General features: G+C 43.0%; 1 protein-coding gene across 4 annotated transcripts in view; it reads left to right on the forward strand.

The window, feature by feature from the left end:
* PDE5A (phosphodiesterase 5A) overlaps positions 1-27,218 on the forward strand; it is a 151,293-nt gene that overhangs the window by 118,061 nt on the left and 6,014 nt on the right. For all 4 annotated transcript variants that reach the window (XM_069593386.1, XM_069593388.1, XM_069593387.1 and 1 more), the window contains exons 14-20: positions 1,250-1,344; positions 10,249-10,336; positions 13,945-14,045; positions 15,756-15,833; positions 20,120-20,183; positions 25,052-25,126; positions 26,861-26,944. In XM_069593386.1, coding sequence (XP_069449487.1) covers positions 1,250-1,344; positions 10,249-10,336; positions 13,945-14,045; positions 15,756-15,833; positions 20,120-20,183; positions 25,052-25,126; positions 26,861-26,944 — 585 coding nt within the window. The remainder of the gene's footprint in view (positions 1-1,249; positions 1,345-10,248; positions 10,337-13,944; positions 14,046-15,755; positions 15,834-20,119; positions 20,184-25,051; positions 25,127-26,860; positions 26,945-27,218) is intronic.

The raw sequence follows: 27,218 nt of genomic DNA on the forward strand, positions 1-27,218 counted from the left end.
CAGAGTAGACCTTCTCGAAAACCACTCGGGTCCTGAACTTGACTCCAGAGATGGGCCCAGGGTTCTCTATCACATTTTCTCTGGAGCACTACATTTATAAATATCATTCCATGGAAAAGGTTTTTGTTTCATACCCATGACCAGAGGCTTTTACAAGGAAGATCAGCACAGAAAACAGTCAAGTAATTCATTCCTTTCCAGGTCAGATTTTTCACATCTCTGGCCTTAGATTCTAACTTCACTGGGAATTGACTAGTTATTCTAGGTAAGTGATTCCAGGCACCCATCTTATGACTGTTTTTAATTCAGAGCTTCCATGCTCTTTTTTATTTAACAAACTCTAAAAATGCATCCTGTGTCTCGACTTTCATTGAGTGCATGTTCTAACTGGCTGGCTAGAGCTACAAAAAAAGTGATTGTTGTCTTAAGAAGACATATCAAATGCCATGATTGTATTTTCCTACTCTAACAAACATTTATAAGAAATAAGGTGAATTTATTTTGGGGTTTGAGACAGTCATGGGGACTGTATCACTGAAGCCTCTCTCTGCTTTTTGTGAATAATAATAGAATGGTGACTTTTGTATATGCTGTAGACATTACTATGTAAAATGTTAAGAGGTCCAACAGAACAGAGCTGATAATAATTTCACCTATGTTTTCTTACTAATGAAGGAGAATAGTTGAGTAGATAATACAAATGGCAGGTATTAGAAATAACCTGTATTTGGCTTTGGAATATATTGTGCAACTTTTCAAAGCCAAATTTTCATTCCTCGTCTTTTTTTTCCTATTGTTGGCTAGTAATCACGTCTGTGCTCCTAATGAGAGAGTGAAGTATATAGCAACTAAAGTATGTAGCAACTGGCAGAGAGAAAAGGCCACAGAATCTAGAGGGACTGCAGAAAGTTCCCTGCAAAAATTCAGAGGGAAGACAGTTGTTGGAAGTTTGGATTATTCCACGTGTATGTAGATAATTAAGAAAAAAACATTGACAGCACATGGACAGATTGTTGACTATGTGAGGCATCTTAATTTTTTCTGTTGATAGTAATCCCATTCTGAAGACATAATGTGACTGATGCAGTCTCTGCAGGAAAGGATTCTAGCTTGAGTCCTCTGTGACTAGAAAGAAGCACATATGTAAAGTGCTGAGGACAAAACCACGTGATGGGTGAAAAGAGGCAGCATAACACGCTTTACCAAACGGTTCTTTCTCGTTCTCTCCCCACGGCCTTCGGTCATATAGAAGAGGCTGACGGACCTAGAGATACTCGCACTGCTGATTGCTGCCTTAAGCCATGATCTGGATCACCGCGGTGTCAATAACTCATACATACAGCGGTAAGCCGTTTGCCCCAGTGGCAGAAGAGGGTGTTTCTTTCAAATTGTAGGGCTGTCTTGTTAAAAGTAGAAGCCACAGCAAATTCTAATGGTACGAAATTTCAGTTGGTCAGGGTCCCATAACATACTCTGGTTTTATTTAAGGGAAATGGAAAGAATAATGCAAGTCCAACATCACATCGGAACATCTCTGGCCTGAAGTTCGAAAAGTATTTACATTGAGAATCTTATTTCATTGGATAATTACCAGGAGTTTTGCTTTAGTTTATGAACACCAGGCTTAAGACCTTCATTGGAGAACTATTAAGACTAGTACATCAAAGGTAGAATTTCACCCTGGAATAAAAGATAGCACTTGAAAAGTGCTTAGCTCGATCCTCAGTATTAGTCAGTGCCATCCATAAAGAGGCTTTTGGTCTTAGTGAAGGCAGTAGACCACAGGACTGGCAAATTTGGGCTCTGAGTTCAGACCCGGATTCGAGTCCTCCCCCTCGCCACAGAGTCCCTGTGTGATCGTGAGCAGGGGTGCTCACCTCTGTGAAATCAAGATAATAGCATTCCTACTCACAGGATGGCCATAAGTTTTTTAAGACATAATGCACCTCACTACCGGGTAGAATGCCTGGTACATTTTTAAGTGTTAAAATGAATCTTAGCTTCAGGTGCTGGTGATAGTCCTGTCGTCATCAGAAGCCTGCTTTGGGACTGCTTTTGAGAGTATAAGATGCTAATTCTTCAGACAAGGTGTTCAGGCTCCCCTGTGGACCGTGCTCACGTAACGTTTGCAATGGCAAACGCGATTCTAACGGTGATCATCAGAATTATGACGTCATAAATGCTGTCATGACACTTATTTTCTTGGAGCAAATTAGTTGAAAGCATACATTTCTTGGTGAAAATTCCTTATTACTGAACATTTTTAAAAGTATGCAAGTGATTCAGCTAATGCATGTATCTCCCTAGGAAATCCCAGATATCTGATATCTTGAGAGAACTCCAGGAAGCTCTCTAATCACATCCCCTTTATCTAAATACAGTAAGTGGAAAATTGATGGCAAAAGAATTGTAGCAATGTAGCAACCACGCCCTCTTCCGACCACTGATGGGAAAGGACAGCACGCTCTGGCCTGGCTATCGGAGGCGAGCTGTTCCCTCTCTAAAATCTGACGTTCTGGAGAAGTGACTGCGTGATGCGCCCTTTCCCCTCGGCGCTCTGCAACGTACTGTGGTCCTGAGTCTCACATCAGCACGGGAGCAGTGATGCGAAGAGGCGTGTGGCGGGGAGTCGCGAGCAGGCTGGGGGCCAGTCAGCGGGGCGGCCTTCTCCCCCCTCAGCCAGCGTCGTGTCATCAGGGTATGGACTGTTACTGTATGGCTGGCCATACTGCCGCGCTTCAGAGTGAAGAAAAGGACTCAGCTATTTTTTCCCTTTGTTTATTTAAAAATAATCACCCAGGAAAAAACATCTGGAGAAACGTCATCTTCTCTTCAAAAAAAAAAAAGTCCTGGGAAAAAAGACTGCAGGATCTTACTTCCACATATACCGCAAAGTAGACTTGCGCCAAGTAATAACAACTTTCAAAAATAAATTAAAGGAGCTTCAGAGATACTTATTTTTTCCTACATCCCTGTGGTTTGAGTAGAGGGAGCCAAGAATGTCCCAGGGATGTTTCTCTTTTTCTTCTTGGTGATAAACAAGTGGTATCTCAAGGAGGATTTTCTTAACCAGGGGCCTCTTGGGAGTCTAAGAGCGTCAGAAACATTTCCATATAAAGAACTGACTTCTAGAAAGGTGTACTGGGTCCAGACCTTTACCAAATAAAAGGCAGCACAGAAATAAAAGTCAATGCATCAAAAACGAGAAAAAGCCCTTATGAAGTAGCAAAGTCAGAAACAGAACTACCGTCATTTGTTCCTCTTGAAGATCTCATCAGAACATCCGAAGTAAGAGAGCCCTTGTTTAGGAAGCGGTTTTGATTCTTGATCAGATTCTCTGGTTCCTTCCTGGCTCAGGAAGACTGCCTTTATGAGGAGCACTATGAGGATGCCAGTGAAATACCTGGGGGGAGAGTTCACTGCCTGCGCCTTCCTCCCCCACATGGCTGGATGGTGGGAAGAGTGGTTTCAGATGGATACTAAACACAGACAGTCACAGGAGCGAGTGGCTGAAGAACAGACATCTGCTTATGCAGAGAAATTTTCCCCCATTAGGCCTGTAGTCCATATAGGAGGACTGTGGTAGATGCATTTACTTGGTTAGATTCAGGATTTGTGTTTTATAAATGTAAACATAGTGAAATTATCCTACATTTTAGGCAGATAGATAATGTGCAGTTAACTGGGGCCTGTACTTTGTTAGGGAGAGAGCTATAAACACGTAAAATTTCCTGTTCTCCAGGAATTTTTATTGTCTCCTCAAACAGTGGTGATTAATGTCAAAGAATCTGGTAAGTCCTGTGTTCTTTAACAACATGGGCTGGAAGTGTTCGATAGAGAAGGAGATGGGTCATGATCAGCGTAGCCCATCTTTATTGTTAAGGGAAGAAGTTGGAGTTAAACCAGATCTTTGAAGTGAGTAAGATTTGGAGAGGAGAGAACGTGAAGATACTCCAGAAATACCATGAAGTGGACATTTTCATTGGCACAGCAGTGATGGCTAGCCTGACTAGTCAGAATGAAAAGTAAGAGGATGAACAAGCAGAGGTTAGAAGACCCTCTCGATGGAGGGCTAGAAAACCAGGCTGTGTGTTTTATTTGGTGTGGTGACCACTGAGTGGTTAATGGCATTGCTTAAGAAGAAAGGATCTGAAAGTATGGTACAAGGTATACAGGTAATAATTAAGAGCCACAGAGGCCAGCCAGAAAGCTGTTAGGGGAAGCCAGGTGTATGTGAACATCACATATTAGCTCGAGGAAGGAAGAAAACTGTTCAAATCTAATGTTGAACAGTTAGTTGTATGCAAGAAAGAAGGGGGAAATCATAACACTGGGTCCAAGAAATGAGCAACAGTGGTGCCACTGATGAGAGTGAGAGAGCTGGGAGGTGTGTCTGCATGCTGGGTCCTTGAGGGGAGCATGGAGGGAAGAGGAGCCCAACAATGAGGAGGATAACACAGGATGGTGGTTAGAAGAGGTAGGGTGACCAAGTGAGTTTTTTTTTTTTTTTCAAAATCAGAGATTCAGCCAAACCAGAATGAAAGAATTTCCTGGTAACCACAGTCTGATCACGTGCGTGTGTGTCCTGGAAGAACTCGCCCTGCACCGTGGTCCCCGCTGCTCTGTAACAGAGGAGCAACAGGGAGCTGGGTCATGAATGGGCCGGTGGTCACAGAGGGTCAGCAGGATCTCAGAGACTCCAGAGGGCAGCAGCGGCCGCACAGGAACCATAGTCCGTGCAGTTCAAACTGAGTAGAGTACTTGAGCCAGGAATGAGGTCATCCTTGGTAACGCTGGAGAGCCTGAGACTGGAGGTCTGGATATGAAGAATGTGCAAGTTCAGTTAGTCTTAATGTCAGTAGCTAATAATAATAGTAATAACAATAATGGAAGTTAACCCTCAACAGAGTCATAGCTTTTAGCCTTGCGGCATTTGGAACTCTTTCTAGCACTTTATATACGTGAGTTCAGTTGGTCCTTAGAACGGCCTGAGTGCACACCCAAATCCTGACTCCTCTCACTGTGTGTCTTTGAGCCAAGTCACTTAAACTTCCTGTGTCTCCTTCTCTGTACGGTAGAATAATGACAGAAGAATACCTGTCTCACAGGGTTTCCTGCAAGGACTAAGAAGTATAAACAGATGCAGAGTGCTTGGAACAGCACTTGGCACAGATTATCCGCTCAGCAAGTTTTAGCTATTTTCACAGGCGCGTACTATTAACGACAGACAAGAGCTCAAGATCTTGCTCTGTCCCAGAGAGGAGAGGGACAGGGACTAGCAGAGACTGCCTGGTAGCAGCTCGATGCTGTGGAACAAAGAAGGGAGTCTCCTGTTGTGAAAAAAAGACAATCGGCAGAATCAAGGAGGTCAGAGAACTGGAGTCACAAGGTGAAATGATCCATCAACTTGAGTATCTGTGATCACAGAGAACGGGAACATAAAATAAGCCCTGACTGGCAGGTGATCACGATGATTTGGAGAGCAATTGTGAAGTTGAGAAGTAAATGGGTTGGCATGGGTTACAAAGAGTAGCTAAGAGATTTGAGCCCAGAGCAATATATGTGGATGAGAAGCCAGATTAAATGATGGCTGTTAGAGCCAGTGGAAAGGAATACTGTGCTGGGGCGGCTGTGTTTTCTCCCAGCACTTCCATTTCCTCCTGGTTTCTGAGGCACTGGTCTGATTTCCGCCCCGGTGTCCTCACACCGCTCAGAGATGGAGCAGCAGCAGCAGAGCAGGAGGAGAGGCAGGGGGGTGTGCTCACCCACGACTGCTCACTAGCAGCGGCGGGGGACAGTCCTGCAGCAAGAGTGGCTTAAAGTGTCCTTGTGACATGACCTCGAAGAAGGCGGCGATGTAGCCTCGTGTTTCAGAGTGAGAGTGACAGGACGGAGGATACACTGGTTTCCACGAGTATCTTTGCAAAGACAGAATTGGGGGCACTTGTCACCCTGTCATTGACTCATAAATCCAGAGTTTTACAACATAAGTAAAGGTGAACCATGTGAGTAAACACCTAAAAATGTAAGTAAATTTGCATTTGTTTATCTCACAGGCCAAGAATCTTCTCTAATGTGAAACAGTCCTTTCTGCATGGTGTAAAAACGCAATATGCATTCTAAATTTTAAGCACGTTTCCATTGTAGCTGCCTTGTTGTGTTTCTAGTCTGGCAGCTAGGTCGGTGAGGAGATGCTGTGTGTACAGAGTGCTGCAGGTCATGAGCCAGAGGCACACGGTGAAGAGGATGTGTGTGACCCCGGCTCTGCCATTTGTGTTGACCTTGAACAAGTTAGATGATCTCTCTGAACTTTCGGCTGTCTAAAAACACAATTGCTAAAATGCTGTTGCGACATCTCAGGCTGGGTCACCCTGGAGCAGAGCCTGGGACAGAAGCCGGCGTGCATACAGCTCAGGGGTGCATGTGACCCCAGGGGGTGGAAATGCAGGCCTGATGGTGGGAAATGGAGAGGAGAGGAGGCCAGGAGGACGACGAGGGAGCCAGATGTCTGCGCACACGGCACCCGGTGGTCAGTGCCGCCAGGAGCCTGTGAGCGGCCCAGGGCGGGAGACGCAGAGCGGTCTGCAGGACGGAGACGAATGGGGAGGGGCGGCTCTCCACCCGCGCCGAATCCCGCGGGCACAGCTGACCTGCGCAGGCCCTTCCTCCTCGCCCGCACCCTCCCGGCTGAGCGGCCTGAGTGCAGAGTGCTCCTGTGGGCAGAGATGAGGCGTCCCTGCGGGGCCGGCAGGGCACCTCCTCACGGGCTCCTCACGCCGTGTGTCACAGCAGGCCTGGCGCTGGACGCCACGACAGCGGCTGCCGTATGGGGGGCCTGAGGATTTGACGTGGTGAGCTAAAGCGTCCTATATGAGAGTAACACCAAAATGAAATCAACTACTTAGCACAGGGCTGGACACGTTATAGCAGAGAGTACTTGTTATCACTGGGGAAAAGGAATCTACCAAACTGGAAAGGAATACAATCTAACAGGTAATAGACTTACAAACAACCAGCAGAGTAAAACAGATGCTGACACTGGATGTGCTGAAGTTTCTTACATAAAGGAAGATATCAGGTATCTAGAAGCTTTTGCTTTCCTAAGTGAAGGGCAGGAGGAAGGCCGCAGTAGTTTTCCAGAAGTGCAGACACATGGCAGTAGCAGGTCTGGTCCGAGTGGAGAGAACACTGTTGCCACAGCAAAGACCGCAGCGTCCAGGCAGGATGTGGAGGGCATCACGGGTCTGTTTCTGCTGGGGCCTCTGTAAGCCCAGGCCATCTCCCTGGAGACTGCTCGCACGGCTCAGATTTCCAAGCATGCCGATGTGACCCGAGTCTCTCCAGTCCAGACATTTATACCCACGTGGTTGGACTACAGCCGCCTTAAAATCAATACGTCGAGCGCTCATCTAGTCAGCTTCCCTCATTCACCCCCATCGTCTTCTCCCTGTTTCCCTGTGTCGATAAATGACACTGCAGGAACAGCCTCTCTGCTTTCCCCCTTCATCTCTCTCATCACCGCTAGTTCCCAACACCGGGGCTCCTGCGGGCTCCTGACTCGCCCACCTCCTTAAACAGCTCTCTCTGTTTGGGATTCTACCAAGCCCAGTAGAGCCCCCAGTTCTCCCAGATCCACTCTAATCCAGGCTCTCTCTTACCTGGCTACTGGAACAGTTTCCCACTAGGCTCCTAACTGAACCCCGGTAGTCTCCATGCATCTCCAGGCTCCTAACTGAACCCCGGTAGTCTCCATGCATCTCCAGGCTCCTAACTGAACCCCGGTAGTCTCCATGCATCTCCAGGCTCCTAACTGAACCCCGGTAGTCTCCATGCATCTCCAGGCTCCTAGCTGAACCCCGGTAGTCTCCATGCATCTCCAGGCTCCTAGCTGAACCCCGGTAGTCTCCATGCATCTCCAGGCTCCTAGCTGAACCCCGGTAGTCTCCATGCATCTCCAGGCTCCTAACTGAACCCCGGTAGTCTCCATGCATCTCCAGGCTCCTAGCTGAACCCCGGTAGTCTCCATGCATCTCCAGGCTCCTAACTGAACCCCGGTAGTCTCCATGCATCTCCAGGCTCCTAGCTGAACCCCGGTAGTCTCCATGCATCTCCAGGCTCCTAACTGAACCCCGGTAGTCTCCATGCATCTCCAGGCTCCTAACTGAACCCCGGTAGTCTCCATGCATCTCCAGGCTCCTAACTGAACCCCGGTAGTCTCCATGCATCTCCAGGCTCCTAACTGAACCCCGGTAGTCTCCATGCATCTCCAGGCTCCTAACTGAACCCCGGTAGTCTCCATGCATCTCCAGGCTCCTAGCTGAACCCCGGTAGTCTCCATGCATCTCCAGGCTCCTAGCTGAACCCCGGTAGTCTCCATGCATCTCCAGGCTCCTAACTGAACCCCGGTAGTCTCCATGCATCTCCAGGCTCCTAACTGAACCCCGGTAGTCTCCATGCATCTCCAGGCTCCTAGCTGAACCCCGGTAGTCTCCATGCATCTCTAGGCTCCTAACTGAACCCCGGTAGTCTCCATGCATCTCTAGGCTCCTAACTGAACCCCGGTAGTCTCCATGCATCTCCAGGCTCCTAGCTGAACCCCGGTAGTCTCCATGCATCTCTAGGCTCCTAACTGAACCCCGGTAGTCTCCATGCATCTCTAGGCTCCTAACTGAACCCCGGTAGTCTCCATGCATCTCCAGAATGGTTCCAGCGAATTTTCCTTACAGATCTGCTTGTTTCGGTTCATCCCATTGTCTTCCCATTGCCCAGTGATCAGCACAGGATCTGACTCATGGCACAACTTACTAGATATGAAAGGAGCACAGAAGGCAAGGCCGGAGTTACTGTGGGAGCAAGGTCACAACAGTGACGAGACGTGGCGGCCTGGGAGTCAGCAGCGTTGCTGGTGGTATGAGGAGGAGATGAGATTCCCCGCTCTCTTACCTCTATTTCCGGTTTACTGTCTTTGTTTTCCCTTAAGCTGCTCTCACGCTTAGCTCATTTTCTCCTGCGTCACCTTTCCTCAGTCTTGGGTAGCGTCCCTATCTTCAACAAATGAAGCACAAAGTAAAATAAAGGTTCATACAGCAGTATGAAGGAATGAGCAATCAGGTGCATTATCTAAGGCTTGTCTGGTGCTTTACAGTTGATCAACCCCTTTCCTCTAAATCTAAGGAACAGACTTTCAGGAACTGTAACTTTTTCTGCTGTTTTGAAAGAACCAATAGTGGAAGTGGTGCTTTCTATTCCCATGTGAAGGGCCATGAGGACTAGGAGATGGAGGACTCTGCTTATGATGCTTCAGAACTTGATTTGTGACTGTTACACATGGCGAACTGACTGTGATATTCCCTCCTCACCGCTTTACTTAACAGGGGCTTCCCAGGTGGCGCTAGTGGGAAAGAACCCGCCTGCCAGTGCAGGAGATGTAAGACGTGTGTTTGATCCCTGGGTCTGGAAGATCCCGAAGGAATCTTCAGAAAGGAAAGGAAATGGCAACCCACTCCAGTGCTCTTGCCTGGAGAATCCCATGGACAGAGGACCCTGGCGGGCTACAGTCCACGGGGTCACGAAGAGTCGGACACGACTGAAGTGACTTAGCACGCACACACCACTTTACTTGGCCAGATGGTCTCTACCGTTCTCCCCGAGTTCAGCACCGAGTCCTGCACTGCAGCCAGCGGCACCCACAGGGGCTTTTTCCAACTTAGCTGTCTCCTTCCCGCCTCTGGTGGGGCAGACGTGCACACACTGGTCCCCTTTCCCTTGCTTCTCACCACCCACAGCTCTCACAGGCATGTGCACAGAGACGCTGACCTTCAGCCTTATTTCAGAACAAAGACTTATATGGAAATCGGTATTTCAGATTTTCAAGCAATTGCACTTTTGAAATTGTAAAGTGTTGTTGCTACAGCTGTCTCAGAGTTGTTTTCTCCCATGTGTAGAGAGAGTAATCCTTTGTTCTTATTCCTTCTACTGTTATTATTTTAATAGTAAAAGCAATGAAATTGTTCGTACTTTGAACGGGGAGCAGTTAACATTGATATTTGAAATCCATTTGACTCTTGACATGTATTTCCCAGAGATGACCTCACTCTTTCCAGCAGAAGGAGAGACAATTGTTGGATTAATTTTTATGAAGTCGCCTCTTTTCCAGTTAACCAGTAACAAGAAGAAACTGATAACTGGTATGCTGGGGAAACTGGCCATATTTTAAACTTTGTTTCTCTTTCTTCTGCCGTGTTTCAGAAGTGAGCACCCACTGGCTCAGCTCTACTGCCATTCGATCATGGAGCATCACCATTTTGACCAGTGCCTGATGATCCTTAATAGTCCTGTAAGTCCCTCATTTATGGCTGTGGACTTTCAAAGGGGAGTGTATAAATTCAGTCTTATTTTTAGTTTTGGATTTATTCCCAGCATCATAAATTCTTGAGCACGCTTTATTCCTTTTTGGGTAAGAAAGGCAAAGCCAAAACAATTTGAGATCCCCACAGCCTTACTTCTCTAGAAGCCAAAACTGTTTTAATGTTGCCTGATAAGGGAGAACTGGTTACTTGCCTCAGTTTGGTTATTGCGAATTAGAAACAAACAAAGCTGGTATTTTATGGCTCTCTGTTAGTTCTGTTTTTGTTTTTGCCAAATGATGTGGTTTATACTGCTCTCAAATGTCTTTCACAGGCAATACCTTTTCCTCTTTTTATTGAAACTTCTGACCACTAATCGACATTTCTGTTAAGGAATAAAGTTATTCAATACTGGCTAAATGACTATCATTGTAAGAAAGCATGTGATATGCTATGCCAGTCATATTTATGTTAAGGAAAATATTCAAATGATAGACACCAAAATTTTCACAATGGCTGTCTCTGTCTACTTAAATTATTAGCTTTTTTATTTTCTGATTCGGATTTGTTCATCATTCGCGTTATCCATTGTATGGACATATTACGTTTATAATGAGAAAAAAAAAGAAAGTTGTAGACTCTTATGTTGAAAAAACACAACGCGTGGTATATCATTTTAAAGCAATTTTGTCTCCATCTCTTTACATTTGCCCGCTGGGTTCGTTCTTCCCTGAGCCCTAGAAAACTTAAGAGGCTTATGACTTTTGTGGTGACTCTTTTTAAGTAAAAGCTTTCTAGTTACTGCTTTACATCACAAAATACAGCATAGTTTTCAAGTTAGAAACCAGAATGTCCAGTCCTGTGGGACAGTACAGATTCTGGACCTGATTTAAAGCTTCAGGTCCTCTTTTTCTGCCCCGGCTGGCCTCTTTCGTCCCTCCTCAGGCTTCTTTTGACTCCTTCTTCACCCCAAGTCCCCACGTCCTGGAGAACAGGAAAGAAGAGGGCCCAGAACACTCAGCAGACTGGTGCTCTTACGCCTGTCCCCCTCTCTGCGCCTCATAGGTGTCTGAAACAACTTAGGAGTAAGTCCATGATCGTGCCCATGCACCCTACCTGTGGGCTTTTCCACTGTCGTCCCCTGTAATACGCGTAGTCACCTCTCTCCAGTGTATTGCCTGACTTCCTCCTCAGCTCCTGGAACTCTGAGTAGTGACTTTCATCTCCTTTCTGCTGAGGTTCCTTGGCCCTCCTTGTGGTCCTCTTGAAAAGGACAGGACTTCAAGAGACCTAATGCATCCAAAACTCAGAAGAGGCAGGCCATCCTGAATGGAAGCAACCTCTCCCTCCTGCTCAGTCAGAGGGCCTGGCCAGCCTGGGTCTTGCCTTTTCAGTTTTCCAGACAGGAATCAGACCCGCGTGCACTGTAGTCCCCACCCGCCCACCCGACTCCAGGAGATACACAGTGACTGCAGGCTGCTCTCTCTTACTTGAGGGAGGAGGGATGCAGTCCTGCCTCTCAGTGTGGGTGAAGGGCTAAGAGCTATGTGGCCAGTTCTGGCACCTCCTTGGAAATTCTGCACGTGCTCTAGTGCAGACTGTCTGCTACAGATGTGACTTTTAATGAGAATTAGTATGTGAGTGGGAGGTAGGGGGATGACGTCGCTAAAATGTACAAATTGTACTGTTTCGTGCACAAGTTCTCTTGGGTTAGGTGTCAGAATTATGGGAGCTGAATCTCAGCCTTCAGCAAGAAAGGAAGAAACGCTCTGCTTGGCTCCTGCCCGTGCGGCCCTTTCCGTTGTTATAGGAGTACTGGAAGTGGGCACTTGGCCCCAGAGGCACGCCCTCGCCCTGGACCGCGCTGGGCCGTGGAGGGGGGCTGCGCATCCCCCAGTGCCTCCCGTGATACAGCCCCACTGTCTCCGCGGGCCAGTTCTATCTGCACTGCCCTGGGCCTCCATAAACCAGCATTTCCATTCCGCTGTTTCTGTGCTGCGTTAATGTCCTCAGAGGCAGCTGCCAGACTTGTGAGCCTGGCCTGTCCAAGTTACCTTCAGATGTCCTAATTCTTGGTTTGTTTTTTGCTCTAGTTTAAAAGTTGCATAGGCTTTGAGTGGTCTCCCCCAGTACTGTTTTTCCCATACACCGTGTTATTTTTTTAGTGTGTGGTTTTTCTGAACTGAGACTTGTCAGGAATGTCTATGTTGAATTATAGCAGAAACATCTGTACCTTCATTGGAGTTTGCTGTCTTTGCCCTTCAGCTCAAACTTCATTTTTAATATCCTGTTTTAGTTTTGAAGAAAATGTGCTTAACCTTTTTCTTAAAAAGCATATTGTACAGTATTCCTATCACACTGCTCTCTGTTATCAGATGACATAACTTACTATGTAATATATTATAACACAAAAGGAATCTTGCTGTATATATGGCTGGCCTCATTTTATAACACCCATCTCTACATTCTGTCTTTGTAAACACCAATACATAAGAATTTATAGCTTTTGCTCGTGGAAGGGAAAATTAAAGTATAATACCAAAAGACATTTCTACTTTTTCATTTAACATAGTCTTATATTAAATAAAAGTATCAGAAGCTATCTTCTGAACAGTACTGTTTTGTCCAGAATCTAAAGTGATTTACATTTAAAACTAGTATTTCTTGCATAATAATAGATTATTAATTAGACATATATCACAATTTTGGCAACTAGTTATCCTCTAACCAATGTCTGACCCCAGCTCAGCAGTTTTCTCTTTTCAGAGCAAATCCTTTGCCTCCACGTCCTATTTCTAAGCTTCTGGGTTTTTTCCCCTCAGTGCTAAGGTTTAGGAAGCACATCTGACTCAATTTACAGATGTTGTTTTGAGTATAGTCTGAGTAGCCAAAGTATGTTTTACTTAGTTCAAGATCAGTGAGTCACTGTGATTTAAATTACAGGCAAGAAATTTTAAAAATGGTTACATAGCAAAAACTTAAGATAATTTGCACACGGATTAGCCATCTTTGAGATTCTCCTTATAGATGTTTCAAACTCTTCCTTTCTTGAGGAAGCACACACTGCTCATGCCCGCTACCCATCTATACCACACATGTTCCTAAGAATAAGCACTATTCCCAATAAGAAGTTAAAAAAATATAAATCTGCACCAGAAATGTTACTGAATTTGTTATAGAAGCCAGAGAAATTATTTTTAAAATAATAATTTACAGTTCTTCGTATCTATTAATATAGATTTTGATTTTTCAAAGTTTTACTTGCTGTCAGATTTAGCAGTTAACTTGCCCAAAGGAAAAAGGTATATAGTCATTAACTTTTGGACCTGGACTAAAGCCAAGAAGTACAAGAGTTGGAAAAACATGCTTACTTTGGTCAATGAACCATCATGAAGCTGTGTTTTCCTCAAATGACAAGGTGGTGGGGTGGGTGCCTCAAGGGGAAACATTACTTCATGGTATTGACTTATGTAAGTAGGTGTCCTCTGTCTTCCTGAGTTCAGAATGTGTGTAAGAGATGTGACTGTATTTTCAGATTTTGTTCTTAGCAGCAGCGTCTCCAAGTGGAGGGCTTATGATGGTTTTCTTTTTTATAAAGGGCAATCAGATTCTCAGTGGCCTCTCCATTGAAGAATATAAGACCACGCTGAAGATAATCAAGCAAGCTATTTTAGCTACAGACCTAGCACTGTACATAAAGTAAGTTTTAAGAAATATCTTGATAGATAGATTTTGGATGTGTTTGCACAGCTTCCAACTTTAAAAATCGCCATTGGGATATTTTTAGATTATAAGAACCAATGTCCTGGCAAAGCTGTTTATCAGACTGTGGAGCAGTTTGTTAAACAAGGAAGCCAGAAAAGTCTGCTTAATGCTAGAAATAACAGAATACAGAATTACTTCTGACGTTTGTCTTTGAAGCTCTGCACAAAGCAGATGACCGTCTCAAGGTCATTCTAAGCGTGGCTGGCCAATCTAAAGAATACAATAACGTCCTCTATAAAGGGCACCTGCCTTTCCTCCTGTCCCTCACTCCCCCAACTTCTGACCATTTCACAGTCCCTTAAACTATTATCTAAGCCCATGTGGGCAGGAAAAGGAGCTGAGTGCCAAACAAGTAAATCTTGTTTCTTTTTATTGGATTTTGGCAGAAGAGTATTAATGTAGACCCTTATAATTAATGAAGTGAACGACTTAAGAATTAAAGCATGCGTGAGAGTGTGTCAGTGATGTAGGTGTGTGTTTGCATAACTAAACTTACTTTCTGAAAGAAAGGCACGACGTTGCTGGGTTTGGGCAGCTGTTTGTTTCCCACACAGAGACCAAGCGCTCTGCTGCATGTGTGGGGGTGAAGGCAGAGGGGCAGTCATGCTCACGGGATTTCCTGGGAGCCAGGGCCTCTCCCCAGCTGTACACAGATGCACACTGTGGTTTTAGCCCCTCTTGAGAACTAATAGCAAACAGAACAGACACACAAAACCTCACACCAGATAGCCACTACTGTACATCTAAAAGTAACTTCTGTCTAGAAGAGTCTGTTTCCTTGGACTTTGGAGCACTTTAAAGTTAATTAGGGTAATATATATATATATATATATATATATGTATTGTAAATTTCAGCTCAAAATGACTACAGGATAAAGACTGTCAAGTTACCAATAATTTGAAAAGTACCTGAAACGACAAAGACTTCCTGACCTTTTCAAGGCACACGGGTCTCCCCTCTGGATCCTTCTGAAACCTCTTGTCATCTTGGTATTCAGTCACAGACAGGCAGTTTTGTTATGCAAGTTTCTCTTATGAGTGTCCCATGACTTTGGTTTAAATGTTACGAAAAGAACTCCTGTCTTGCAGTTTTCCAAGATGCTTATCAATGTTGAGTACACGGAGGTGTTCGCTATACAGTGAGCTAACATCAGTTTATACTGGTCTGTCTTTGCTTCAGAAGAACTTCACAGCTTTATACTGACATCTATTTTGGTACAGAGTAAAAAACTATGTGAATGAGACGTATGAAATTAAATTGAAACCATAGAGATCTTGCACCATATGCAGAATTTCTTAAATCATTCTCAGCATCAGGTTTTTAACTCACATTGTTTCATTGTCTTAAATCATATTCAAGAACTGAAATTTCCATTACTTGCGACCTTAGTTAAAAGTGAGTTAAGATTTAATATTTCAGCCAAAGAATATGGTAGAAGGGAGGAAAGTAAGGTATTCAAGATTCTTATATTGGATTATATATTCTGATATATAAGAATATATGTAACAATATAAGATTCTTATATGAGAAAAACCATTAGAGATTCTTTTCCCTGAAATTTTACTTGATGTGCCTTTGTTCACCAAAAGGATAAGAGCTTAGGGGACTCATCATAACTACCAAAATTTTTCTTTATTTTAAAGGAGACGAGGAGAATTTTTTGAACTTATAAGAAAAAATCAATTCAATTTGGAAGATCCTCATCAAAAGGAGTTGTTTTTGTAAGTAGGATTACTATCCTTAAAGCTGGTTTTTCTATCCAATTAGTTTTATTGCAATTATTTATTACAATGTGATGATCTTAGAGGCTGTCAGAATTCTTACAGATGTTATACAAAGGGCTAAATATAAGTATTTACTTGGAAATAAATGCATTTGCAAATTCAAAACAATATTCTTTTTGTCCTAGAAGGACCTTTAAATGTGGTGGAGTGTCATACAAGGCTGTAGGGTTCCCTTGTTCACACTCACAGTTCTTTTGACTGGAAGACCTAAAAATAGCATCCTGAAGATTGCTGGAGCAAGAACACGACTGTGAAGTGTTTACTTCTCTTACATGATGGCAGAGCAGCAGTCAGACCTTCAGTTCAGTTGGCTGCTCCGTTGTGTCCGACTCTTTGTGACCCCGTGACTGCACGCCAGGCCTCCCTGTCCATCACCAACTGCCAGAGCTTGCTCAAACTCATGTCCATCGAGTCAGTGATGCCATCCAACCATCTCATGCTGTGTTATCCCCTCCTCCTGCCTTTGATCCCTCCCAGCATCAGGGTCTTTTCCAATGAGTCAGCTCTTCACATCAGGTGGCCAAAGTATTGTAGCTTCAGCTTCAACATTAGTCTTTCCAATGAACACCCAGGACTGATCACCTTTAGGATGGACTGGTTGGATCTCCTTGCAGTCCAAGGGACTCTCAAGAGTCTTCTCCAACACCACAGTTCAAAAGCATCAATTCTTTGGTGCTCAGCTTTCTTTATAGTCCAACTCTCACATCCATACGCTACTGGAAAAAAACATAGCTTTGACTAAATGGACTTTTGTTGGCCAAGTAATATCTCTGCTTTTTAATATGCTATGTAGGTTTGTCATAGCTTTTCTTTCAAGGAGCAAAAATCTTTTAATTTCATGGCTGCAGTCACCATCTGCAGTGATTTTGGAGCCCAGGAAAATAAAGTCTTTCACTGTTTGCATTGTTTCCCCATCTATTTGCCATGAAGTGACAGGACTGGATGCCATGATCTTCATTTTTTGAATGTTGAGTTTTAAGCCAGCTTTTTCACTCTCCTCTTTCATCTTCATCAAGAGGCTCTTTAGTTCCTCTTTGCTTTCTGCCATAAGGGTGGTGTCATCTGCATATCTGAGGTTATTGATATTTCTCCCAGCAATCTTGGTTCCAGCTTGCTTTATCCAGCCCAGCATTTCGCATGATATACTCTGCATATAAGTTAAATAAGTAGGGTTACAATATACAGTCTTCCAACTTTGGAACCAGTCTGTTGTTCCATGTCCCTTTTTAACTGTTGCTTCTGGACCTGCAGGTAGGTGGTCTGGTATTCCCATCGCCTGAAGAATTTTCCAGTTTGTTGTGATCACACAGTCAAAGGCTTTAGCAGAATGCCTTAGTAGTCAATTAAGCAGAAGTAGTTGTTTTTCTGGAACTCTCATGCTTTTTCTATGATCCAACAGATGTTGGCAATTTGATCTCTGGTTCCTCTGCCTTTTCTAAATCCAGCTTGAACATCTGGACGTTCTTGGTTCACATACTGTTGAAGCCTGGCATGGAGAATTTTGAGCATTACTTTACTAGCATGTGAGATGAGTGCAATTGTGCGGTACTTTTAACATTCTTTGGCATTGTCTTTCTTTGGGATTGGAATGAAAACTGACCTTTTCCAGTCCTGTGGCCACTGCTGAGTTTTCCAAATTTGATGGCATACTGAGTGCAGTACATACGCAGCATCATCATTTGGGATTTGAAATAGCTCCACTGGAATTCCATCACCTCCACTAGCTTTGTCCATAGTGATGCTTCCTAAGGCTCACCTGACTTCACACTCCAGGATGTCTGTCTTCGGGTGAATGATCACACTGTTGTGGTTATCTGGGTCATTAAGATCTTTTTTGTATAGTTCTTCTGTGTATTCTTGCCACCTCTTCTTAATATTTTCCCCTTCTGTTAGGTCCACACCATTTCTGTCCTTTATCGAGCCCATCTTTGCATGAAATGTTCCCTTGGTATCTCTAATTTTCTTGAAGGGATCTCCAGTCTTTGGAATTCTGTTGTTTTCCTCTATTTCTTTGCATTCATCACTGAGGAAAGCTTTATTTCTCCTTGCTATTCTTTGGAACTCTGCATTCAGATGGGTATATCTTTCCTTTTCTCCTTTGCCTTGTGCTTCTTTTCTTCTCTCAGCTATTTGTAAGGCCTCCTCAGACAGCCATTTTGCTTTTTGCATTTTTTTTTCTTGTGGATGGTTTGGATCACTGCCTCCTGGACAATGTTACGAACCTCTGTCCATAGTTCTTCAGGCACTCTATCAGATCTAATCCCTTGAGTCTACTTGTTACCTCTGCTATATAATGAATGGTGAGGGATTCGATTTAGGTCATACATGAATGGTCTAATGGTTTTCCCTACTTTCTTCAATTTAAGTCTGAATTTGGCAATAAGGAGCTCATGATCTGAGCCACAGTCAGCTCCTGGTCTTGTTTTTGCTGACTGTGTAGAGCTTCTTCATCTTGGGCTGCAAAGAATATAATCAATCTGATTTTGTTATTGACCATCTGGTGATGTCCATGTGTACAGTTGTCTCGTGTTGCTGAAAGAGGGTGTTTGCTATGACCAGTACATTCTCTTGGGAAAACTCGGTTAGCCTTTGCCCTGCTTCATTTTGTACTCTAATGCCAAACCTGCCTGGTACTCCAGATATCCCCTGACTTCCTACTTTTACCTACTTTTACCTTTTCCCTATGATGAAAAGGACATCTCTTTTTGGTGTTAGTTGTAGAGTCAGAGCTTCAGGGTTCTGTTTTTCTCACCTGTTTTCCCCTTCCCTCCCTCCCATCCTTTGCTATTACTGTCACTGCCTTTTCCATGACAAGAACTAGACCAATAAAAAAGAACTAAGCGTGAATAATAAAGACAGAAGTAGTAACAAGACTGAGGATAGTGCTCTGTTACAGTTTTATAACTGACATCTCTGTAGATAGACAGGCATCACTTCACATGTAAACAAACATACGCATGTCCAGCTGTCTGTTCATACAAGTGTCATGCCTCATGTAAGAGACTCAACATGCTTTTAGAGCAGTGCCTTAGAAACGTATACACACACTGCTGCAATCTGTGGCCAGTTTTTCCCAGTGACAAAAATGGAATCCAACCTCAGTTCCAAGTCTGTGCCACCGCTTTCACTGCTGTGCTCTCCTAACTTCTAGCCTCTTGCAGAGAAGCACTCAGTACGCCTAGCACTCAGGCTGCCTCCTCCACTCTTCACCGTCCAGACTGTACTTAAGCTTATCCAGACACTGCATGGTCTTCTTTGGGGGAGACAGTTTGCCTTGGCAAGCATTATTGAAATCCTTCACGATTAAACATTTCTCTGGTGTACTCATTACCTGAGATAAGAGTTGGTATGAGACAGTCTGAGGCCCAAAACCCTTTTCTTTGTGGCCTAGTGTGGTTAGGGAAGATGTACTTTCATTTAGATTGTCCCTAGAGGCACAAGTGACGCAGTCCTTTACCTTGAGCATTTCCATATGTGACAGTGATGACCTTTTTGCCTATGTCCTCAAACAGATTGAAAGAATTCGATGGCAGGTATTTAGCCCTGACATGGAAAGTCACTACACCAAAAAGAAACCGTTTTCATGCAGTAGTCACAGTACTGAGGTCTAGAGCACCTTGTCACAGCCTCCAGAGTCCAACATGACTTTCAACTTCTCTAACAAGAGAAGGAGTAAAGAGCACCATATCCTTTCATTTCCCTCTTCTCTCCAGCAGGTACTGTTCAGTAATTTAAAGACTTTTCACATAGGAGCCACGACGTGTGCTGAGTGCACTAGGATGACCCATCACAGTTCTTGCTGTCATGGGGGTTTTATCAGTAGGATAGCTGATGATGTTTCACAGATAATTATTAGTAATCAATGTGTTTTCACCATACTGTCACTGAGAATGGAAGGCCAAAGTGAAAAAAAAATAATAGCAGGCACGTTTTTGCTCACAGGTTAGTAATTTCTCTCCTTCTGCTAATCTGGAGATACAACAAGGCAGTTTGAGGGCAAATTCCAGTGGTTCACTGGGTAACCAAAACAACTGATGCTGTGATACCATTGTATCCGCTCTGCTTCCATATAAATTCTATTTCTGTTTCTTTAGTCTTTGTAAACTGCCGTCTCTATAGTTTATGGGGTTTTAATTTAACTTTTTATCAGTAACTAACTATTTACTAGGGTTTATAGTCACATAAAGGTAAACAGGAGTATTGGACCTCTTTTTCCTTAACAGAGCGATGCTGATGACAGCTTGTGATCTTTCTGCAATTACAAAACCCTGGCCTATTCAACAACGGGTATGTTGTTTAGTGATGAAAAAGTAGTAATTGAAAAGTCAAAGTATGTGATGATTTGAGAGAATAGCACTGAAACATGTATATTACCATATGTGAAACAGTCGCCAGTCCAGGTTCGATGCATGATACAGGGTGCTCAGGGCTGGTGCACTGGGATGACCCAGAGGGGTGGGATGGGGAGGGAGGTGGGGGGGGGGGGGTTCAGGATGGGGAACACGTGTACACCCATGGCAGATTCATGTCAATGTATGGCAAAAACCACTACAATACTGTAAAGTAATTAGCCTCCAATTTAAATAAATAAATAATTTTTTTTAAGTCAAAGTATAAAAAAACCTTTACTCTTAAATGTAGCTTTTAAAGTATTTGGGAAACTTTTAATCTAAATTTTAAGTAGTATTAAAAGCAGACAAATGGACATAAACACTTTTCTGTTTTAGAACACTTGTTATGACTTAATAATTATTAACACAGCAAAAACCTAGCTGTTGATAAAGTTTAATAGTACTGTTTCTAGCTCAGTTTCTTTTTTTTTAAGCACATCCCTTTAATAGTCCTAATAATTAGAAGACACAAACTCCGTTTTCTTATGGTTAGCCTATTAGGCTGTACTTCAACTCTAAATAGGCATTAACAAGTAGAACTTAAACATTTCTGGTGCTCATAAATATAGGACATGTTGATATAAGATACGCCGAAGGTTCTGATTAGAGCCTGGGGTCAGGTGGCTAGAAATATATCGTCTCTCTAAATAAGTCACTGCCGTAACATGGTGCTGAGGCATAAAGGCCCTAGGCTGAATATAAGGGGGGTGGGGCATACATGCGATGCTGGGTATATTGTGCTTGCTTTCTGAGGCTGCATTTTCGGCCCTAAGTGTCCTACCTGAGGCTATCAACACTTGCTGTTGGTCACGACTGTGGGATACATAGTTATGGAGCCCAGGAATGACGGGCTCACCTTCCGAACCACATGCTGACAAGATCAGCAATGCGCTCTCCAGGCGCCGAAGCTGCCATGCCATAAGCACGCAAGAGATGTCTCTACAGCCCTTCCTGCTCCATGATTAATAACACTACACGCCCATTTCAAAACAGGAAAGAGAATGGAAGAGCAAAGAATTTCTTTCTTTCTCTTTCTTTTGAATCAAACTCTGAAAAGAGACAGCAGTGAAGCTGGGGTCCAGATAAAAAGCAGCACTATAAAGCCTCTATAATTAAAACAGTTTGGAATTGGTATCAGACCCATGGAACACAATAGGACACTGAGAACTGCATAGAACATTTACATAATTAAGATAGCATTTCAAATAACTGGGGGAAAGACAGACTTTACTAAATAATGTTAGGATGGTTTTCCCATCTTCCAAAGCCAGATGGCAAAAGATGAAACTGGATCTCTTCTGCTCACTTAAATTCCAAATGGGGCATAGAGCTCAGTGCAGAGAATTAAACCATACAAGTACTGAGTAAAAGCATTTGTGGATTCTTTTATAGCTGAGGAGGGAGAAAACTTTCCTAATTACGGCTCCACATGCAGAAACAATAAAGACTGACAAATTTGATTACATGAAAATAAAAAATTAAGAAAACTTTTTTGCATGACAAAGACACAATAAGCAAAAACAGACAATGCTGCTAAGTCGCTTCAGTTGTGTCCGACTCTGTGCGACCCACAAGCGGCAGCCCACCAGGCTCCCTCGTCCCTGGGATTCTCCAGGCAAGAAACTGGAGTGGGTTGCCATTTCCTTCTCCAGTGCATGAAATTAAAAGTGAAAATGAAGTTGCTCAGTCATGTCTGCCTCTTAGCAACCCCATGGACTGCAGCCTGCCAGGCTCCTCCGTCCATGGGATTTTCCAGGCAAGAGTACCTGGAGTGGGGTGCCATTGCCTTCTCCAAACAACGAGGAACAGGTAAAAATATTTGCAACTTTTATCTGATAGCTAATATCCACAATATCAAAGCACTTCTTAAACATAAAGAAAACAGCTAACAATCCTACTGAAAAATGGGCCAAGATTTGAACAAAAAGTTGATAGAGAAAGAAATGCGAATGGCTGTTATTCATTTAAAAAGACCTCAGAACCTCAATCACAAGGAAAGAAGCAAATTAAAACTGTACGGACACAAAAGGACTTGTCCAGAATCTCATAACAGCATTTTCCTCATAGTCAGAAACTAGAAACATCCAAATGTCCGTCAACAGGAGAGCGGATAAGTGTACTGCAGCACACTACCTCACACAGTGCCGCTCTGCTCAGCAGTAGAAAGAAGCTGACGCTGATGCAGGCAACGACATGGACAAGTCTCTCCAACAGTATATGTTGAGTGAAAGAAGCCGGACGTAAAAGAACACATACCGTGATGTCATTTATGTCACTTCCCAGAAAAGGCAAATCTAACCAGTGGTGAAGGGAATGAGGATAGTGGCTGAGTGGGGAGGAAGCAGAGCAGGTTCGGTGACTCACAGAGAAGGGCCTGAGGGCAACTTCTGAGTGATACAGACACAGTTTCTTGGTTGGGGTGTGTGTTAACCTAATCACATTCATTTGTGACTACAGACCCATGATCTATGCAATTCATTGGGGAAAAAGAAAAACCACACTAAGACACTATTTCTTAACTGTCTGATTGGCAAACATTGAAAGATTTTACAGCATACTCAGTTGGGGAAGCTGTGGGAAAACACGAAATGCAAAATATTCTAACTGTTTGGAAGTATGTGCTTACACATACTCATTTACTATTACTTCTAGGAATCTTAGCTCAAAGATACACTGGCAAGAATATAAAAATATATTTACATAGGCTATTCATTTTAGTGCTTTCGGTAATAGCAAAAACAAGAAATAGCCCAAGTGTTCCTTAATATGGTACTAAGTGAACTGTCGTATTTATTTATATGATGAAGTCTCTGCAACAGTAAAAAGAAAGGAGCACGTTCTATATACTACTATGGGGTGATTACAAAGATATAAGTAAAAAAGAAAAAGCAAGGAAGAGAAAATGGGTATGGTATGCTACCATTTATCTGAGAAGGTGATGGAATATGAATGTATGTACTTATATTTGCATATATTTTTAAAAAGCAGGATTAACTGTAAAAAGTTAAGGATTTCCCACAGGGGAAGGAGGGAATAAGATTGAGGGAACAGAGATATAAGGTAGAGTTGCTTGCATGTATTTGTTTTGTAGATTTAACTTAGAAACCATGTAAATTGGGTTTATAAAGTTGAACTTTGAAAACATCACATAACCTGGGAAGCAAAATGAAACAATGTGATTTTGTTTGCAAAACCACACTGAGGGGGACAGTTTTATTCCAGGAGATTTAAAACCATTACTTGACCATATAACTCCAGTGGGATGTACACTAAGAACAACAACAAACCATTAAAGCTGTTTGTCAGGAATCATGTTAGGGGTAATTTCATATATATATTCAGTCACCATAGTGGATGATGTGGGTAAAAGCAAATGAGAAATTATATTGATATTGTTGAGAGGTAGGATTTTCAGTGTGAGTAGAAAGATAGAGATCCAAGGTGGATAAGGTTTTGCAGAAATCCTGTGGTCCTGATTTGAATAGGAAATACTGTATGAACTTATATTGTGTAAGCTCCATTCATTAAAAGGGCTTAAAAATAACGATCACCCTGGTAGAAATTAACGAGGCTTGTGCCCTGATTGAAGTTTCTAAATACCTCAGTTTAAAAGAATGAGGACTTCATGAAGAAATGGCTGATTGCCCGTTCCAAAACAGGAACTGTACAAGATGAGCTAAGAACATCTTGTTATAGCAGAAAGCAAGAACTATCAAAGACTGATAAAGCCATGTCAGAAGAATAAAGAAGCCAACTCAGTTGGCCAAAATGGAACAATGTGGGTGTCAGTAAGGACTGAAATACATTTAAAATGTTTAAATCCAAAGTTCAGAATAATAATAAAAATAATAAAACCTTCCTTAGTCATGTTTGTTGGATGCTTGAGAACCGAGTTATTATTTTTTTTCCAATGGTAATTATAATAGAGAAAATCAAGTTATTTCTCCTTTATTTATACAAATTATACTTCAGGGTAACTAAAAATTGATGTGGGGGACTTATTCTATTTCAGCTAGAAAGAAAAACGGAATGATTGCTTTGTATATTACCTTTTTGCAGCCTCCAAATTAATGGATCCAGGCAAAGCTCATGAAGGACTGTTAATATCACCAAGAGAGGCGACCAGGCATTCCACTGTCAGAAGTACATGGCACAGCCTGAGAAACAGTCATAGTGAAAAAAAAAAAAAGAAAAACTCAATCGAATCAAGTGTCTAGATCTCATTACTGGTGTATGGAAATACAGGGAACAGAGAAACATTAAATTTCATTATGGAAACACAATCAGCAAAATCCAGACAACAGGAAACTATAGGATAAACAACGCAGTTTATTCAACAACAGTCAAAATTATAAGGACATTTTTTAAAAAGAGAGAAGAGGAGGAATTGGTAGACTGAAAGAAACCTAAGAGGCATGTCAGTCAGCCTCAGTATAAGGACCTACCTGATACTGTGTTTCCCGCAGCACCTGGAATAACTGGTGCTTAATATCTCACTGATTCTGCATACGGATGGGCACACAGTGCTTTCTTCCCACTACTGCTGAGGTTGAGATAACACACTGCTCTTCTCTCTGAGTTATAGATTACAGACTCTAGCCTTTGTGATTCGGTACACACTAAAAGAATCAAGTATTTACTGTTACTGCTGTATTCTAATTTTACTGATGTGGTTATTTGATGGGTTTATTATCTTCATTTAAAGTCTGTTTTACTGAGTGATAGGCCTTTAATTACCCATACTTAGTCTGTTATTGATTTCAGATAGCAGAACTTGTTGCCACTGAATTTTTTGACCAAGGAGACAGAGAGAGAAAAGAGCTCAACATAGAGCCCACTGTAAGTATGAGACCTTGTTGGCAGGAATCACTCATATACTTTTTTGTTGTAGATTCCTTTTTGTGCTTCTATGAGATTTTTAGGAAGACAATTTCTCATCTTTTTATAAAGTCCTTTTTCTTACCTGAAGAATTAAACATGTTCGTTACAGAAAACATGCAAATAACAGAGGACAGAAAAGACTCTGAGTTATTAGATCATACCTGCTTTTTGTGATGTTTTCCATTTATATATCATAAGCCACTTTGCATTCTGACAGATGCTCTGTCCTATATACCATTTATAATGGTTCCATGAAATAGTGCATGCATGCTCAGGCGTGTCCAACTCCTTGTGACCCCATGGATTGTAGACTGCCAGGCTCCCCTGTCCATGGGATTAGCCCAGCAAGAATACTGGAGTGGGTTGCCATTTCCTCCTCCAGGGGAATCTTCCTGACCCAGGGATCAAACCCACATCTCCTGGGTCTCCTGCACTGGCAGGCGGATTCTTTACCACTGAGAAGACGTGGTAAGCCCCACATGAAACAGATGCAACTATTATTTACTGTTCGGTATAGTGTTTGTAGAGTTTACTATTACAAATAGCACTTTGATAAACAGCTGTTGTTAAATATTTGTATACTGCATTTTTTGCTCGGGGTAGGTAGAGAATCTCGAATACAAGAAGATTCTTCTCAACCAATGAAGAAGTTTTTCCTGAAATGGATGAGTTTTTCCTGGAAATGGTGCATAGAGTCATTCTCTTACTCAAATGAGCATTTATTGAGCCCACATTAAATGGGCCGTGGTTACAAGAGGCCCCTCCTCTGATACCATTGCCTCTGCTTTCCTCCTTAGCCTCATCTGGGCACACCCTATGTCTCATTAGTCTTTTGCAATTATTTAGTCTCCTAGACATAGTAGTCGGGGCTTCCCTGGTGGCTCAGTGGTAAAGAATTCTCCTGCAGTGCAGGAGACACGGGTTTGATTCCTGTGTCAAGATCCCCTGGAAAAGGAAATGAGCACCTGCTCCAGTATTCTTGGTTGGAAAACCCCATGGACGGAGGAGCATGGTGGGCTATAGTCCATGGGGTCACAAACAGTCAGACATGACTTGGTGTCTAAACACACACGCACACACAGTAATAGGCTTGTTAGAAGCTGAGAGTCCTCTCAGAAAATGGAGGGTAGCAGAGTGGTGGTCACAGCTAACGGAGAATCTGCTTCATTTTAAACAAGCACTGAGATAGACTCTTTGCTCCCCTCAGAGGTGCTGGCTTTGCCTTATGCCGTCATGAGCTCCCTAGAATAAGCAACAGTGATATCTGCGTACTTTTCACTCAGAGAGCTCTCTGTGTGAACTGAATTGTAATTGACTGTGGCCTCAGTGGCGTCTTTCACAAAGCTGAGAGTGTTTGATTCCACATCAGTAGACAATTAGAAAGCGTGTCTGCCACTGTCAGCAACGGACCCTAGGTCAGTGCCTAACTCTAGGTCACCAGTTGATCTGAGGTCAGTGATCAGTTCTGGGGGTCACGCAGGGAAAGTCACAGCCCCAGTGAATGAGAGCGAGAGGACCAGGGCCTTCTTGAGCATGGTTTGGTGCAGGGGGGTAGGAGCCTCCAGAAGTTGAAGAGGCAGGTAGGCAGGTATCTGGCCTTCCTCAGCTAACCTAGGGATTCATCGTTTCAGAGCCAACTTGTGTCTCATTAAGTAAATGCAGATCTGTGTATGTGCATTTCTCTGTTTTCAGGATCTAATGAACCGGGAGAAAAAAAACAAAATCCCAAGTATGCAAGTTGGATTCATAGATGCTATCTGCTTGCAACTGTATGAGGTATTTACTATGAAAACTACTAGACTTTTGACAGTGTTATGAAGTAAATTGAAGCAACGAACATCAGGCACATATTTTTTCCTTCCTAATCAAGAAACTAGAAGTAAAATAATCAGGACATTGCTTTTACTAGTGAACATGCTGTTTGTACTGAACAAGGAACACATTTTATATTTACTATTTCTCAAAAATGTTAATTCATTGATGTATAACTACCTGGTGAGTGCCTACTGCGTGCTAGGCTCCAGCAAATTCATGTAGCGAATGCTGAGAA

This window comes from Ovis canadensis, chromosome 6 (assembly GCF_042477335.2).
Source record: "Ovis canadensis isolate MfBH-ARS-UI-01 breed Bighorn chromosome 6, ARS-UI_OviCan_v2, whole genome shotgun sequence".
NCBI classification, from domain to species: domain Eukaryota; kingdom Metazoa; phylum Chordata; class Mammalia; order Artiodactyla; family Bovidae; genus Ovis; species Ovis canadensis.